The 15,517-nt window shown below is 41.0% G+C and overlaps 1 protein-coding gene across 1 annotated transcript; it reads left to right on the top strand.

Moving 5' to 3' along the window:
- The first annotated feature begins 285 nt into the window (after nucleotides 1-285).
- DNAJA2 (DnaJ heat shock protein family (Hsp40) member A2) lies at nucleotides 286-15,012 on the top strand. The gene is made up of 9 exons (XM_032613746.1): nucleotides 286-487; nucleotides 2,342-2,401; nucleotides 2,699-2,922; nucleotides 5,377-5,457; nucleotides 5,698-5,831; nucleotides 7,889-8,085; nucleotides 12,204-12,348; nucleotides 12,471-12,598; nucleotides 13,169-15,012. Exons 1-9 carry the CDS (start codon nucleotides 410-412, stop codon nucleotides 13,358-13,360), a joined length of 1,239 nt encoding a protein of 412 aa, XP_032469637.1. The 5' UTR covers nucleotides 286-409; the 3' UTR covers nucleotides 13,361-15,012.
- The last annotated feature ends 505 nt before the right edge of the window (nucleotides 15,013-15,517 follow it).

Raw genomic sequence — 15,517 nt, 5'->3', positions numbered from 1 at the left:
TGGACTCGAAGCGGACCGATGCTGTGCGCCGCATCGGCCTCTTCATCCTTTCAGAACCCCCCTAAACGCCTCTGGAGAGAGTTGGTGTCACGGAGGGTAGCGTGCAGACTTAGTTATCCCGGTTTCTACGCTGGACTTCGCCCAGCAGCCCAAAGCCTCAAGGCAGTAGACCACCTCACCCACTTCCTCACCGCCCGAGACGCCGCCATCACCTCAGCCAAGCGCTCGAGGCGGGCTCCGAGAAGCAACGTCACGGCGCGCCGTGCGTCGGTTCAAAGGTCGGCCCCGCCCCCGCCTCCCCCTCGCTGTTTCGCTCGGCCTGCGCTGCCGCTGCCGCCGCTGCCGTGGGCCCGGCTCCGCTCCGCCTGCTCCGCCGCCTTCCTCCCTGAGCGCTGCCAGGCCGGCCGCCATGGCGAACGTGGCCGACACGAAGCTGTACGACATCCTGGGCGTCCCGCCCGGTGCCAGCGAGAACGAGCTGAAGAAGGTATTGGGGAGAGGGCCGCCCGGGCAGGGTGTGAGGGGCGCAGGCCTGAGCGGCTGGGACTGCCAGGCCGCGCTGTGGGGCGGCCCGCTAGCCGGCGGCGGCGGGCCCAGGCTGGGGGCCGGCGGCGAGACCGGCCCGCCGCGGGCCGCGCACTCCAGCCTCGGCTGACCTTGGGCCGCCGGCCCCGCCCGCCCGCCTACAGATGCAGCAAATAAAACCCACCCCTGAGCAAACACGACGAAAACGCTTCCTTCCTCCCTCCCCCGGCGGGCGCCGGAGGCCTGGCGCTCTCGGGAGGCAGCTGCCTGCCCGGCCCTCCCCGCGCCGAGGTCACCACCCTGGAAAAACGGGTTGGACCGAGACGCCCAGCGCATCCCGGCCCCGGGAGAGGAGTTGACCGCGCCGCGGACGTCGGCGCCCGAGACGCGTCGGGGCTGGTCTGGGGCCTGGCGGAGGGTCGAGGCCGCCCCCGCCGGGTGCCTGTGGGGACTTAGGGATGTTTCCTGGGAGCCGCGGCCGCGGAGCTTCTTCCCCTCTTCCTCCCTCGCCCCTTGACCCGGAGGTGGCGTGGGTCTGTGTCTGGGTGCTTTGTTCTGTGGGCAGGTAACCCAAATGTTATGTGCTCGTTTCAGGAAAAAGCTGTGGGTCCCAGCCAAACACCTGAGCGTACACTGACTAAAAATAAATAGAAGGCCTCATTATCGCTGTTTGCATTGCTGCGAATCTTTTATCTCAGGATTTCAAAGCATTTGAGGCATTTGATTAAGCCCCACAGCATCTTCACGGGGCTTAGAGTATTCGAATTTGTAAGCTTAGAAAAATGAGAATGCTCCTTAGGCAGTGGGACGGGTGCAGTTGAGAGTAAAAGCACTTCCTGTTACCTTACCGGAAATGCTATTCTGTGTTACATAATTCAGGTGTCTGTGAATGAACGCTTAAGTGCTTTATATCTCAGCCACCCAAATGTATGCAGCTTCACTAAGACCGAGGTCACTCCAGTTAAGACCCCAATCAATCCACCGTATGAAAATAAACCATGACCTAGGAGCTTGTCTTGGCTTTTTCCTGATGCTACAATTAGAGGAGCCATCGTGAGCCAGATTCTTACCTTAGCTTAATTATTATTTTTTTTTTTTTTGCGATACGCGGGCCTCCCACTGCTGTGGCCTCCCCCGTCGCGGAGCACAGGCTCCGGACGCGCAGGCCCAGCGGCCATGGCTCACGGGCCCAGCCGCTGCCGCGGCATGTGGGATCCTCCCGGACCGGGACACGAACCCATGTCCCCTGCATCGGCAGGCGGACTCCCAACCACTGCGCCACCAGGGAAGCCCAGCTTAATTATTTTTTAACATCTTTATTGGAGTATAATTGCTTTACAATGGTGTGTTACTTTCTGCTTTATAACAGAGTGAATCAATTATACATATGTTCCCATATCTCTTCGCTTAGCTTAATTTTAATAATAGTGTTTTTGCAGGCTGTAGAGCTTAACAGTCATTTCTCTTTAGAGTTAATTGGAGTCGTCTTGGTCTGCTTACGGGCCATCAAAGACATTTGACAATAGTGAAAATAGGGGATTTTTCAGTATTTTGTTTTTCTCTGTGGCTTTGTTTCATTGTTTGTATCTGGCTTTAGTATAACTTGTTTTCAAGTATAACTACTGTCTGCTTTGTTATTAGTGAGAAAACAGTATTAAGATGGAATATGCCCAACAATGCCAATGAATAAAGGATATTTTGGGAGGTTATGGTTTTAGAACATTGCTTCTCAGAAAATTGGATGTTACGTTAGTACTCACAAATCTTTAAACTGGTCTTTATATATAACCTTTTTTTTAAAAATCTTTTATTGAAGGCATACAGAAAGTTAGCCAAGGAATACCATCCCGATAAGAATCCAAATGCTGGTGACAAAGTAAGTTATTTGAGACTTTTTTCCCCTGAGATTTCTGTTTTAAACTTAAATCACCCTTCTTGGGAAAAAAAGGGAATGTTGTAAGAAAAGTCCATTTATTCCCATAGTGCTAAAGTTTTATGTTAAGAGTATTTTGGTTTTACAATGGGAATACTAACATTCGGGGCAGTGGTAGGTGGTAAATAGGACCAGAATCAAACCAAAGGTAACTTGTAACTTTTCTTTTAGAATTAAATGAATTCTAGATTCCTATAGCTTTTTATTTGTAAATCCAATTGTTTTACTTTTTCTTTATAGTTCAAAGAAATAAGTTTTGCATATGAAGTACTATCAAATCCTGAGAAGCGTGAACTATATGACAGATATGGAGAACAAGGTCTTCGGGAAGGTAGCGGCGGAGGTGGTGGCATGGATGATATTTTCTCTCACATTTTTGGTGGGGGATTATTCGGCTTCATGGGCAATCAGAGCAGAAGTCGAAATGGCAGAAGAAGAGGAGAAGACATGATGCATCCACTCAAGTGAATATCTTTTTTCTTTTTTAAAAAAAATGCTAAATACTTTTTTTCAAGTAGAAGTACTCAGTAAAAGAGAGAAGAGGCATCAAAAAATACTCTGTCCATCAGAAAAAAAAATATCTTCCATTTACCATGCTGTCCTCATTGGGTGACTAAGTTGAATTTAATAACCTGAATGTTGGTATTTTGCTAACAGATCTTAAAGGATGGTTGGTGTTTTTACAGAGTAGGAAGATTGATTTGGTATATGCTTCTGAGGCTGCTTGTTTTTAAATTTTCAATTATGAAGATTCTTTTCTTTGAAGTAATTAGACCTCCTGAGTTACTTTTTATTTAAAAACTTACAAATTGAGTGACCATCTGGCTAGTTTGTTAACATGTTACAGTAACTCATTACTTGTTTCTCAGTCTGAACTGTCCTAAATTGATTTCCACTGAGCTTGCTGGCTTCAAGCCTGACATTAACCTACCAACATATGAATGGTACCTGACCTTGATCTTAGACTGTGAACCCAATATGAAAATAACTATTTTACTTTGCAAAATTTGTGAGATCTTTTGTCCCGTTAACTTTTCATGGACTAATAATGGTTATACTAGCAAATGCCAGAGACTGAAGTTCAAGTGTTTATTTGAAATATTTCATAGTATCTAGTTTATACATTTGAGTAGGTAAGAGGAAGTAAAGTGTAATTTGTTAAAATTTTCCTGTTATTACAATATTTCATTTTGGGTGGCTTTATAATATTCCATTCCATCATTTATTTAATCATTCCCTTTTCTATAGGATGTTACCAGTTTTTTCCTATCATAAATAGTGCTGCTGTGAGTATCTTTATATACAGCTTTGTCTCTCCTTGGCAGAGATTCCTGGGCAGGCATCAGTGTTTTGAGGCTGATAAATATAACTAAATTGCCTTGTAGAGGATTGTGCCAGTTTAGCCCCACTGGTGGAGAGTGCCAGCTTCACTAGACCATTACCCACATTTTTCCTTCTTTTGCCATGTTTGTTGAAGTGAAGATTTTTCTGGCCTCTTACACAGCAGTGTTGCATACTAATTGCAGTTTAATATGTTAGGGGAAGAAGACCTACCTATCATGTAAATGGTTGGTTAAAGGTTCTTAGGAGGAGGTTAAAGCCTGATGGAACCAAGTGCTTCGGTCTAAGGTCTAGATATGCCGTTGTTTGGAAGTGCTGGTAGTGTTTTGACCATAAATGTTTTATTATACTGTCTAGAATGTATAAAAGATAACAATTTTGAGAAAGTTTGAATGCCACAAAATAGTATAGGTGCTTTGCAAAGCACATTTAACTTCTTTTGTTCCTCTATTTTTTTTTTGCGGTACGCGGGCCTCTCACTGCTGTGGCCTCCCCCGCTGCGGAGCACAGGCTCCGGACGCGCAGGCTCAGCGGCCATGGCTCACGGGCCCAGCTGCTCCGCGGCACATGGGATCTTCCCCGACCGGGGCTTGAACCCGTGTCCCCTGCATCAGCAGGCAGACTCCCAACCACTGCGCCACCAGGGAAGCCCTGTTCCTCTATTTTAAAGTAAACCTTTACCATTAAAGGAGATTTAAAAACACCATGAGAAGGGTAAAACCAAATTAAATGCATTGCTTGCAAATTGTAAATAATATTTTTGAGACTTTTGATTTATATAGAATTTTTTTTGATGTTTATTTGGAAATGAATGGTCCTGCAGTTCAGATATGCTGTATGAATAAAGACGAGTTGGGTTTTATCAGTTGGGATTTTTAATAGGCTTTTTAACTTGGCCATTTTGGGGTCATAGACCCCTTCGAAATTTTTGCAAAAGTTGTTCAAGTTTTGCTTATAATTCACTGTGTTTTTCAGACATCTAAAACTTGTAGGCTCTCTCTTGGAAACCTATTCTTCTCATCTTTCACACTCTAGATAAGGCCAATTTTTTTTTTTAAGACATATGCAATCTAATTGCCTCCCGTAAATTGTAATGTAACTTTGTAGCGTTTTTGAATTGTCCTTGAAGGGGACAGAGCCTTATAGTAGAGCCTGGACTCTGGAGCCAGACTGCCTATGTGATCTTGGGCAAGTTACTTCTCTGTGCCTCAGTTTTGTCCTGTAACATGAGGATAATAATTTTACCTCATTCAGGGGGTTGGATTAGGTGGAGGTCTTCCTTGAGGCCAGAAGAAGGTGTGATGTTTTGAGTTTGTGCAGTTATCAGCTTTATCAGGAAATGCAGCACAGTACATTATTGGCCTGATCCTTTAAGTTCTTGCTTTCAGCAATACATATATTGTTTATAGCCATAAACAATTTGAGCTACAAAATAAAATCTCACTCAGTTGATTTATGTAAGATGTTCTTGAATTCTTTGTTTAAAAGGTTATAGTGGAATTTGCTATATCAGCTATCGTTTAATCTTGAATTTAAGAGAACTTGGCAAAATTTGAACCTAATACTTTTCTCCCCAGAGTATCTTTAGAAGATCTGTATAATGGCAAGACAACCAAACTACAACTTAGCAAGAATGTACTCTGTAGCGCATGCAGTGGGTAAGTGTGTTTTCTGGTTATGAAATGAATTTCATCTATTCTTTCAGTGGCACATTGAGTCCATATCAGATAAAAATTGTTCATGACTTCAAACTGACTACCCAACCCAGAACACTTTCTGATACCTCTGAAAGTCTTTAAATACCAGTCATTGGGCGTTGAAGATGAAGGTGAAAAGCACAATTCCTATTTGTCATGGCCTAGGGGGAATATTCTAATTTATACTTTTGCTTGCTTTAGCCAAGGTGGAAAGTCTGGAGCTGTTCAGAAGTGTAGTGCTTGTCGGGGTCGAGGTGTACGCATCATGATCAGACAGCTGGCTCCAGGAATGGTACAACAGATGCAGTCTGTGTGTTCTGACTGTAATGGAGAAGGTATGCATGCCAGTGTTTCTCTGCTTTTATGTTGGATGGATTGGGAATGCAGAAGTTGGAGAGGCTTACAGTTCTTCTTTTTCAACGTGTGTTTGTATTCATCTTATTAAAGATACAGAGGGTTCTGAAAGAGAAATGTAAAAATAATATTTCCTTATGCATAGGCCTAGTGAACACAGATAAACAGTAAACTTATATTATGTTGAGTGAAATGTTAGTCTTTTTTCATTCCAGAAAGATGGGGCAAAGTTTTTTGTCCCTTTATATTTTAAAAAGTTACATTTGGGGGCTTCCCTGGTGGCGCAGTGGTTGAGAGTCCGCCTGCCGATGCAGGGGACGCGGGTTCGTGCCCCGGTCTGGGAAGATCCCACATGCCGCGGAGCGGCTGGGCCCGTGAGCCATGGCCGCTGAGCCTGCGCGTCCGGAGCCTGTGCTCCGCAACGGGAGAGGCCACAACAGTGAGAGGCCCGCGTACCGCAAAAATAAAAAATAAAATAAAATAAAGAGTAAGCTGTCTATATATTAAAAAAAAAAAAAAAAAAAAAAGTTACATTTGGTAAAAGCGAGAGAGCAAATTGTTCAGTTCTCATTCTGATAAGCGGAGAATTTTACTGTAAGCTTTAGTTAGCTTTTGAGGATAGATTATTGCAATTGAAGCTCTTTTTACAGAAGTAAATATTTTAGGCTTTCTGGGCGAATGTTTTCTGAAACTGCTATTCACTTCTGCCCTTTTAGCACTTTTATAGCCACAGACAATATGTAAACAAGTGGGCATGACTGTCTTCTAGATAAACATTACTTATAGAAACAAGGGCATGCCCGTTTTGTCCTGTGAGCCTTAGTCTGCCAGCCCTTGTTCTAGAGCAGTGCTATCCAAAAGAATTTTTCTGTGATGATGGGAAATTTCTGTGTATATAATGTCTAGTATAGTAGCCACTAGCCACCTGTGTATGACTGAGGAACTGAACTTTTTTTTTTTTTTTGTGGTACGCGGGCCTCTCACTGTTGTGGCCTCTCCCATTGCGGAGCACAGGCTCCGGACGCGCAGGCTCAGCAGCCGTGGCTCATGGGCCCAGCCGCTCCACGGCATGTGGGATCTTCCCGGACTGGGGCACGAACCCGTGTCCCCTGCATCAGCAGGCGGACTCTAAACCACTTCGCCACCAGGGAAGCCCTGAACTTTTAATTTTAATTATTTTTAAATTAAATAGCCACATTGGCTAGTGGCTACCACATTGGGCAGTTCTAGAACATCCTTTTCCAAATTGCTTCTGGAAGAGACAAGATAATTTGGAGAAGCTGCATATCATATTCCCCTCCTGGAGCGTCTCAGGGCATTTTACCTTATTAAAGTTGCTAACAATTCCCACTCTCAAGAAATCAGAAGTGACTGAAATCTTTTCCCATGTGCCATTACCATTTTAAGGAACTGGTGCTTTGCAGAACATACTTTGCAGAAGTAGTGTTCCTGAAGTCACTTACACATATCATCTGAGCATTAAAGTGTGCCACTAGTCAGCCATCAGAAATTGATGGTATTTTTTTTTCACAGTATACTATGTACAGCTTTGGTTTTATTTTATTATAGCACTGATCAAATATTTCAGAAGAATACATAGAAGAAAAAAACTGTTAGAGTTATAAAGGATGTTTAAATCTTTATTTGGGTTGTCTCTCTCCATTGTTAAATTTAAATGAAACTAAGACAAAAAAATGAAAAAGCAGTTGTAGAAGTTCCAGCATCCGACCACCCATTTTGTTTGCTTGATCATTAGGCTTTGTTTTAACTTAGGAAGTAGAGTCAGGAGTTAAGAAAATATTGTTTAAGATGCTTTATACTCTGGAGTAGAGGAGACTAGGTAGCTGGGTCCTTTAGGTAGCCTGCAGTAAGATGTGAGTTTTTGTTATTAAGAATGATATTTCAATCAAAAGTTCAGGTAGCAGTTTAAAGACATTCAGGAAATTTATTTAGTGAATAAAGGCATTATCAAGACCTATCTTACTTAAGAGTGTGGTATAGTACCCTTGCTGGAAGTTTGAATGACCTCTTTTTCCAGGGGAGGTAATTAATGAAAAGGACCGCTGTAAAAAATGTGAAGGGAAGAAGGTGATTAAAGAAGTCAAGATTCTTGAAGTCCACGTAGACAAAGGCATGAAACATGGACAGAGAATTACATTTACTGGGGAAGCAGACCAGGCCCCAGGAGTGGAACCAGGAGACATTGTTCTTTTGCTACAAGAAAAAGAACATGAGGTAATTTCCTTTTTGTTTTTTATTTTTGCCTCAGAAGACCAGAAATGGGTCTTGTATGCAAGATATAGGTTAGATCAGTTTGAGTTTCCTGAAGCAACACTGAACATAGATGAAGTTGTTAAGTCCTTAGGCTGAGTTCATAAGAACTGACTTCTTTAGTAGACCAACAAGACAGGTGCTGTCAGAAGCACTGTAGAAGGAGTTGGTCTTGGTCCCAGCTCTGCCATTGACTGGCAGTATAACCTTAAGTAATCCTGTTGTGTCTGTACCTCAGTTTCCTTATTTATGAAAATAAGGGCCTTGGACCAGATAATCTAGGCAGCCTAGGTTTCACTGTGAAACTCCTTGGATGGTTGGTGAGGGCTTCAGTCCTCAGTACTGCTCTGTTGACTTGTTTTACATATTGGGTATCTATGTGAGCTTTCTTTTTTTTTTTTTTTTTTTTTTTTTTTTTTTTTTTTTTTATGCGTTACGCGGGCCTCTCACTGTTGTGGCCTCTCCCGTTGCGGAGGACAGGCTCCGGACGCGCAGGCTCAGCGGCCATGGCTCACGGGCCCAGCCGCTCCGCGGCATGTGGGATCTTCCCAGACCGGGGCACGAACCCGTGTCCCCTGCATCGGCAGGCGGACTCTCAACCACTGCGCCACCAGGGAAGCCCTATGTGAGCTTTCTTGAAAGAAAAGGTTCTGCAGTTTTAAAAACATTTTATTAAAAAAATTTTTTTTTTTGGCCGAGCTGCGCAGCTTGTGGGATCTTAGTTCCCCAGCCAGGGATTGAACCCGAACCCACGGCAGTGAAAGCACCGAGTCCTAACCACTGGACTGCCAGGGAACACCCTATTTTTAAATTGCTCATTGACTCTGTATTGTATCCATTAATGAACATGGCAAAATGTACTGGGCTGATGATGTGGCCTGGTATATGTTATTTTGATTATACCATTGTATCTGTATTTTTTAAATGTGTGATGGAGTATATTTTAAGTTTTTTGTTTGTTTTTTGATTTGGACCATTTTTAAAGTCTTTGTTGAATTTGTTACAATATTGCTTCTGTTTTATGTTTTGGTTTCTTTGGCCACGAGGCATGTGGGATCTTAGCTCCCCAACCAGGGATTGAACCCGCAACCCCTGCGTTGGAAGATGAAGTCTTAACCACTGGGCCACCAGGGAAGTCCCCTAAATTCTTGGATATAGAAGCATTTGACAGGATTCTGGCTTTGTACTTGATCGCATTGCCATTTTGAGTTTCTTTGGAACTATTTAGATTACAAGTCAGCCGCCTTTTTTAGTTCACACTAAAATTTTCTCCCATTTGATGGTGATTTCTACAAATGAAGTAAATTTTAAAAATCACTTCAAGAATCCAATAGAGATTAAAGCCATATTGAGATGCAGATTCTGGGAATTTGACTTGATTCATTCCCTCATTAGATTGTGGCTTGCTCTCCTAGACAAGCCTTTCTCAAGGTATACTAGTCGAATTTATTGCCTCAGCAAAGCTGTAAATTGCTATATATCTTGGCCTTTTGTGAATATTGCCAAACCTACCAGTGGCAAGGGTCCCTAGATTGCTTTTGTTGTTGTATTTTTTAAGGAGTAATTTCTAGAATTCTGCCTTAGAGTGTTATGGATTAAAATATTCTGTAAGAATTTGGGATTTTAAAAAATAGAAATCACTGACCTTGGAGACAAGGGACTTAAGTTCTGGCTCCCATTTATTAGCTTTAGCTTCCCTGGGCTTGGCTTTGCATACTAAAAAAAAAAAAAAAGTCATCCCTCAGAAAGATAGTGTAGAATCAAATGAGATAATGAATAAGCTGCTCTTCTTTCTTGGGGCTGTGAGGAGGAGGCATTTGGAAGTAAATCACCTCCAAAATTATTGGCAGCAGTGGAATTGCGTGGAATTTCCAACAGACAGCAGATGTTACTGGTTGTCTAAAGTAGAAAGTAGAAGATGATAAAGGTTAGAATGGAAGTTCATCTAGTAAGAGGTCAAAGATTGTTCCTTCTTGGTTTTATTGTGACCGGTAAAGTAAATTTGAGCCCAAAATGAGATTTAGGTACCTTGTTTCGTTTATACCACTGAGAACATTCTTAACCTTCTTAAGAAAAATTGATTAGTTTGACTAGTTCATGAACATACTTGTTTGTTGTTTGGGGCTTTCTTTTTTAAAAAAACTCAACACTTGTGCTGAAGGAATTGTGAGGCCATGAGATCAGGGTGGGTACTGTAGCTGAAACAGAGTGTAAATCTTCTGATCAAAAAACAATTCAGCTTTGAGAGTGCTGTGTATGCATGTGTGTCATCTTTCAGTACTGGTGTGTGTGTATTTTGGTAATCTTGCTATCATGGTGCATTTGTACAGCAAAGAGCCACAGTGGTGGGTAAGATCTGGTGATGTTAGTCTCTCTTCTATACTCTATATTTTTATTTTTCAGAAATTATTACAGCTTTTATGTGTTTTACTGTCTGGTTCTTGGTAATTTCTCATTAGTCTGGTTTTTCAAAAATTTCCTGGCCATTCTTGCCTTTTTATTCTCTGTTTGAATTTTAGCATCAAATTGTCTAATATAACCACCCTTCCTGCTGGTCCCCTGCCCCCCTCAAAAAAAACCCTAATACCATTTTTTATTGGAATTACTTTAAGTTGAGCTCTCCTATACAAGAACATAGTATCCCTTCATGCTTCCTACTTCTTTTTTTTTTTTTTAATTTATTTATTTGGTCGCACTGTGCAGCATGTGGAACTTCCGCAACCAGGGATGGAACCCGTGTCCCTTGCATTGGGAATGCGGAGTATTAACCACTGGACCACCAGGGAAGTCCACTCCCTACTGCTAATATAGCTTTAACCAAAGGATATTTGGTTAAAGATAGTTTTTGGAACAGTAATGTAATGATATGTTCAGAAACACTTTCATTTTATGAACTTGCAAAAGCATTGAAAAGTGCTGCATGAAAGAAACCGTATTGAAGTTAATTTTTCCACCCATTGTGAGAAACACCTGAGTAAACTCTCATAGGAAATATACATTCAGTGGTTCTCAAACTTTAGCATACATTAGAATCCCCTGGAGGGTTTATTAAAACTACAGATTGCAGGTCCTCACCTTCATAGATTCTGATGCAGTGGTTATGGGATGAAGCCCAAGAATGTGCATTCCTAACCAGTTTACTGGTGCTGCTGAGGCTGCTGGTCCAGGACCACTGGTCAAGATAATGGTTTGAGATTAACTTTTCTTCATAGGTAAATTTAGGAGGATAATTTAGGAAAAGAGGATATCTTTCAGGTTTCCTCTCTTCTCTGACTGAACCAGCCAGGATTATTCTTTAGAAGAGATAGCTATTGTATTGAAAAAAAATTAGGTGACCTTTCACTGCAGTTAATTTTATTTCAGCTTAAATTTCAAAAGTTAACTGTAGATATTTGTGAATTCTAATAAGCAAATGTTATAAGTTGGGCATGTGTGAAATTGGATGTATTTTTCCCTACACATTGAGCGCTCATTTTTTAATGTTTATTGAATAACCTTTGCGTTACCTAGTCCATAGGCTTATGGTGTAATAATAAGCCAACTTTAGCATTCGTTTTACATTCACCTAAGCAAGTTTTGAATTTTAGGTGAGGTAAAATTTGTTTGTATTTGTATGAAGCATGGGGTTTGAGCCCCTTTACTGGCTGAGCATTACTGGTTGAGCTTTTTTAGTTGAACTTGGGCCTTCACCTTTCCCTGTTAGAATCACATCTGGAGGAAACTCCAAGTGAACCTGTTCTCCAGAATCCCACTGGGCCTTGTACACCTTTTCACTCACAGGCAGTGTTTCGAAATGGTCCATAATTGTAAAATATACCTGGTTCTGTTTTTGAAGTTTCAGTTGTACCTTATGAGTCATTGTTTTCCCAATTCCAATTCTTTCGTGATAGTAGTTTTTAGTATATTACTTGAGAATAGCTAGGTTTCCTTATATAAGTTTAGGAAACCTAGGGATGGTGGCAGTTTGGCTTTTGCAGTAAATGGTAGAACTAAGGTTTTGAAATTGATTCAAGGAGCACAGAACAACAGAGTATGCCTCCATAATTTTTTAAAAAGATGTTTCTGGTGTGCTTTATTTGTAGGTGTTCCAGAGAGACGGAAATGATTTGCACATGACATATAAGATAGGACTTGTTGAAGCTCTATGTGGATTTCAGTTCACATTTAAGCACCTTGATGGACGTCAGATTGTGGTGAAATACCCCCCTGGCAAAGTAATTGAGCCAGGTAAATCTTGATTTTTGCCTGATCCAAGATTCTTTCTGCAGTAGGTGACTCAAAAAAATATTGTTGTGCACCTTCTTGGGTAAAATTCTTAATATTTTCCCCTTTATTTACTCCAATAATAGGATGTGTCCGTGTAGTTCGAGGTGAAGGAATGCCACAGTATCGTAATCCCTTTGAAAAAGGTGATCTTTACATAAAATTTGATGTGCAGTTTCCTGAAAACAACTGGATCAACCCAGACAAGCTTTCTGTAAGTGTTCTCTAAATTTAGGCAACAGATGAGTTAAAGTTTAATAATAGTTGTGTTTCTGTGTCACCTTCCCTTTGTTTTGGGTGCTAAGATTAGATTACACAGTTTATTAATTTGAGTGATTGATGGGCTGTCCTGGTTGTTTTTAAAGTGAGGATACCTGATGTAAAAGTTTATGGGGCCAAGTAGGGAATAGTGAAGGAGTAAAGCAGACTGCATGTGAGGTGGTGGTGGGAGGATTGGGGCTCCTTGGAGAACAGATACCTCACCTGAAGAGGGCAACCCCCCAGCTTAGCGTCTACTGGTTGTTCATGCAGGAAGGCATGTCTAGTGTGAAATTTTCCAGTGTTTAAATGTTAGCAACTAATTCTGTTTTTTGTTTTCTAAGCAATAGATGGGTTGCACAAAAGATGTCTACAGATTTAGTCTGTGGGTCATCCATTTGTGATCTCTGGCTTAAAGTGCAAAGACTAACTGTCAAACATATACCTTGGATTGTATCAAAAGGGAACTTGATAGTGGATGAAGATAATCTTCCAGCTAACCTTATTTTTGTTTATTTTAATGAAGGAATTAGAAGATCTTCTGCCATCTAGACCAGAAGTTCCGAACATTATTGGAGACACAGAGGAGGTAGAGCTTCAAGAGTTTGATAGCACTCGGGGCTCAGGAGGTGGTCAGAGGCGTGAAGCCTATAATGATAGCTCTGATGAAGAAAGCAGTAGCCATCATGGACCAGGAGTGCAATGTGCCCATCAGTAAACTCTGCAAACAAATTGCACAGGTGGATTTTCTTTCCACACTTGCCTGGTTTGTTTTCAGCGATCCAGCTGGTCAACCCAGATGAACTGATGGACATCTGTTGGTCTATGTGTAACTTTTAAAATTGGTATAGTATCTACAGAGTGTATAATTTAAACTAACCACAAAGCTTTACATCTTCATTTCGACTGTTCTGTAGCAAAATAAAGCACTTGAAAGGAAACAAGACTCCCCTTTCACACGTGGGTTATAAGTTTCAGTCCTGGTATCTGTGCTTGATTTTTATCAGTTTTGTGTAGATTTTATGTTTCATATTTTAAATTCAAATCCCACATTGTAAAGTTTGTGTACAATTTGTCCTGAAGCTTTGTGTTTGGCTGCACCTGCATAAGCTGCTACAAATAGAATAAAGAATTTCATAGCCTGTATCTATCATCTAGATGCATGGAAAAATGGGCTTTGCACACAATGGGTTTGGAGCTGACTGGGAAAAATGGAAAAAATAACATTAGCTGAGCTGTGGTTGTAAAGTTTGGGGTTTCTCCCCCCGCCCTTCTTTTTTCCCTTTTTTTTCTTTCCTTTTTTTTTTTTTTTTTTTTTTTACCATCTTGTGAAAGGTTTCTGAAACTCAATAATAAAAAGCAGTTGGTGTAAATTACTCTTTGTCTCACATTTTTAGAAGGAAGAAGTATTTTGAACTGTAAAATCTATCCTTAAACTGGAGAATGTACCCTTAGTTCTGGTTCTTAAACAGCCCTTAAAAACCCATTGGCCTGAAGCTTATGCCTCAGGCACATGCCCATTTTATAGTTTCAAAAGACAAAAGAAAGTTTGATATGTTGGTAGAAACAGGCTTTATTGGCTTCAATTAATGCTTTGTAGAGTCAAGGATATCTGAGTTATGTAACTCTTAAGTTATGATCCTGAGCACTGGGGCCAGGTTAACCTGGCCTGTATTTCCTCACCTCACCCCCTTTTTAAAAAAATAAGGTAACAGTAAATCAATATTAGAACCATGTCTGCATAGAACCTGTTAAAATGCTCTGTTTTCATTAAATGTTAAGTTAAAGATTCTCTTGTGTCCATTAAGTTGAATATTTGAGATTGGGGTGGGGGAAGCATTGATTACTATTGTTTTATAGAAAAGTAAGACTCTTAGGCTGGTATGAGAAAAACCAGGTAAAACTACTATGAAAAGGATGTTGTATTGCTCTTCTTTCATCTTCTACTACCTTTTCATTCCCAGAGTAGGTATTTTTAGAACACACTTTAATTTTAGGGAAAAGAGACATCATTTATAGATTTTACATTTGTAAAAGGACAAATGGGAGAAAGCCGAAAACTAAAAATTTTCAATGTATTATGCCATCCCTGAGCCTAATTGTAGTACTTGTAGTTTATTTCTAGGTCTACTAGAACCTGAATGAAAAAAAAAAAAGGTGTCCTGGCATTAATCAAGGCCTTGAGGTTTAAATTATTGCCCTATCCACTCTACCTCCATTGTACAAAAACTATTTTACAACCAGCCTGGGCAAGATGGAACAGCATAGTAGTTTTGTATCCAAGGTTACTTCCCCACAACAACTTTAAGTAAGAAATGCAGTGGCAATACAAAGTTTGTAGCCATTCCAATAAAGTTTTATAAAACATTAGAGCTGTTCAGTGTAGTCTTTCTTTCAGTTCTACCCAGGTTTTTGGACTACAGTAGAGAACCATATGGAAGGGGAATAAAACCTTGTTAAGGTCTGTTATTTCACTGAGTCTACTGGCTCTACGTTGTAGAGCATCTGTCTAGAGAATAAGCATATATCATCAGTACAAAGAACCTTTTATAACAGCTTTATTGAAATACAATTCATATATCATTAAATCTACTTTTTAAGGAATGTGTGCAGGGAATTTCCTGGCAGTCCAGTGGTTAGAACTTTGCATCCACTGCTGGGGCCCTGGGTTCTATCTGTGGTCTGGGACTAAGATTCTGCAAGCTGCGCAGCCAAAAAAAAAAAAAGTGTGCAATTCAGTGGTTTTTAGTGTATTCACAGTGTTTTGCAACCATCACCACTGATTCCAGAATATTTTCATCACACCAGAAAAGAAAAATCCATTAGTATTTACTTGCAATCTCTAGTTTCTAAGTATTTGCCTATTTCAGATATT

The sequence above is a fragment of the Phocoena sinus genome, chromosome 19 (genome assembly GCF_008692025.1).
Source record: "Phocoena sinus isolate mPhoSin1 chromosome 19, mPhoSin1.pri, whole genome shotgun sequence".
NCBI lineage: Eukaryota > Metazoa > Chordata > Mammalia > Artiodactyla > Phocoenidae > Phocoena > Phocoena sinus.
Note: the sequence above shows the minus strand (reverse complement) of the source record. Positions and strands in the feature narration are given on the sequence as shown.

What these genes read in the sequence shown, in the direction of transcription:
- DNAJA2 (XM_032613746.1), top strand. Translation starts at nt 410, where the DNA reads ATGGCGAACGTGGCCGACACGAAGCTGTACGACATCCTGGGCGTCCCG. An exon ending in GACATGATGCATCCACTCAA is followed by an intron (nt 2,923 to 5,376) that starts GTGAATATCTTT and finishes TTTTCTCCCCAG; the next exon opens with AGTATCTTTAGAAGATCTGT. An exon ending in TGGCAAAGTAATTGAGCCAG is followed by an intron (nt 12,349 to 12,470) that starts GTAAATCTTGAT and finishes CTCCAATAATAG; the next exon opens with GATGTGTCCGTGTAGTTCGA.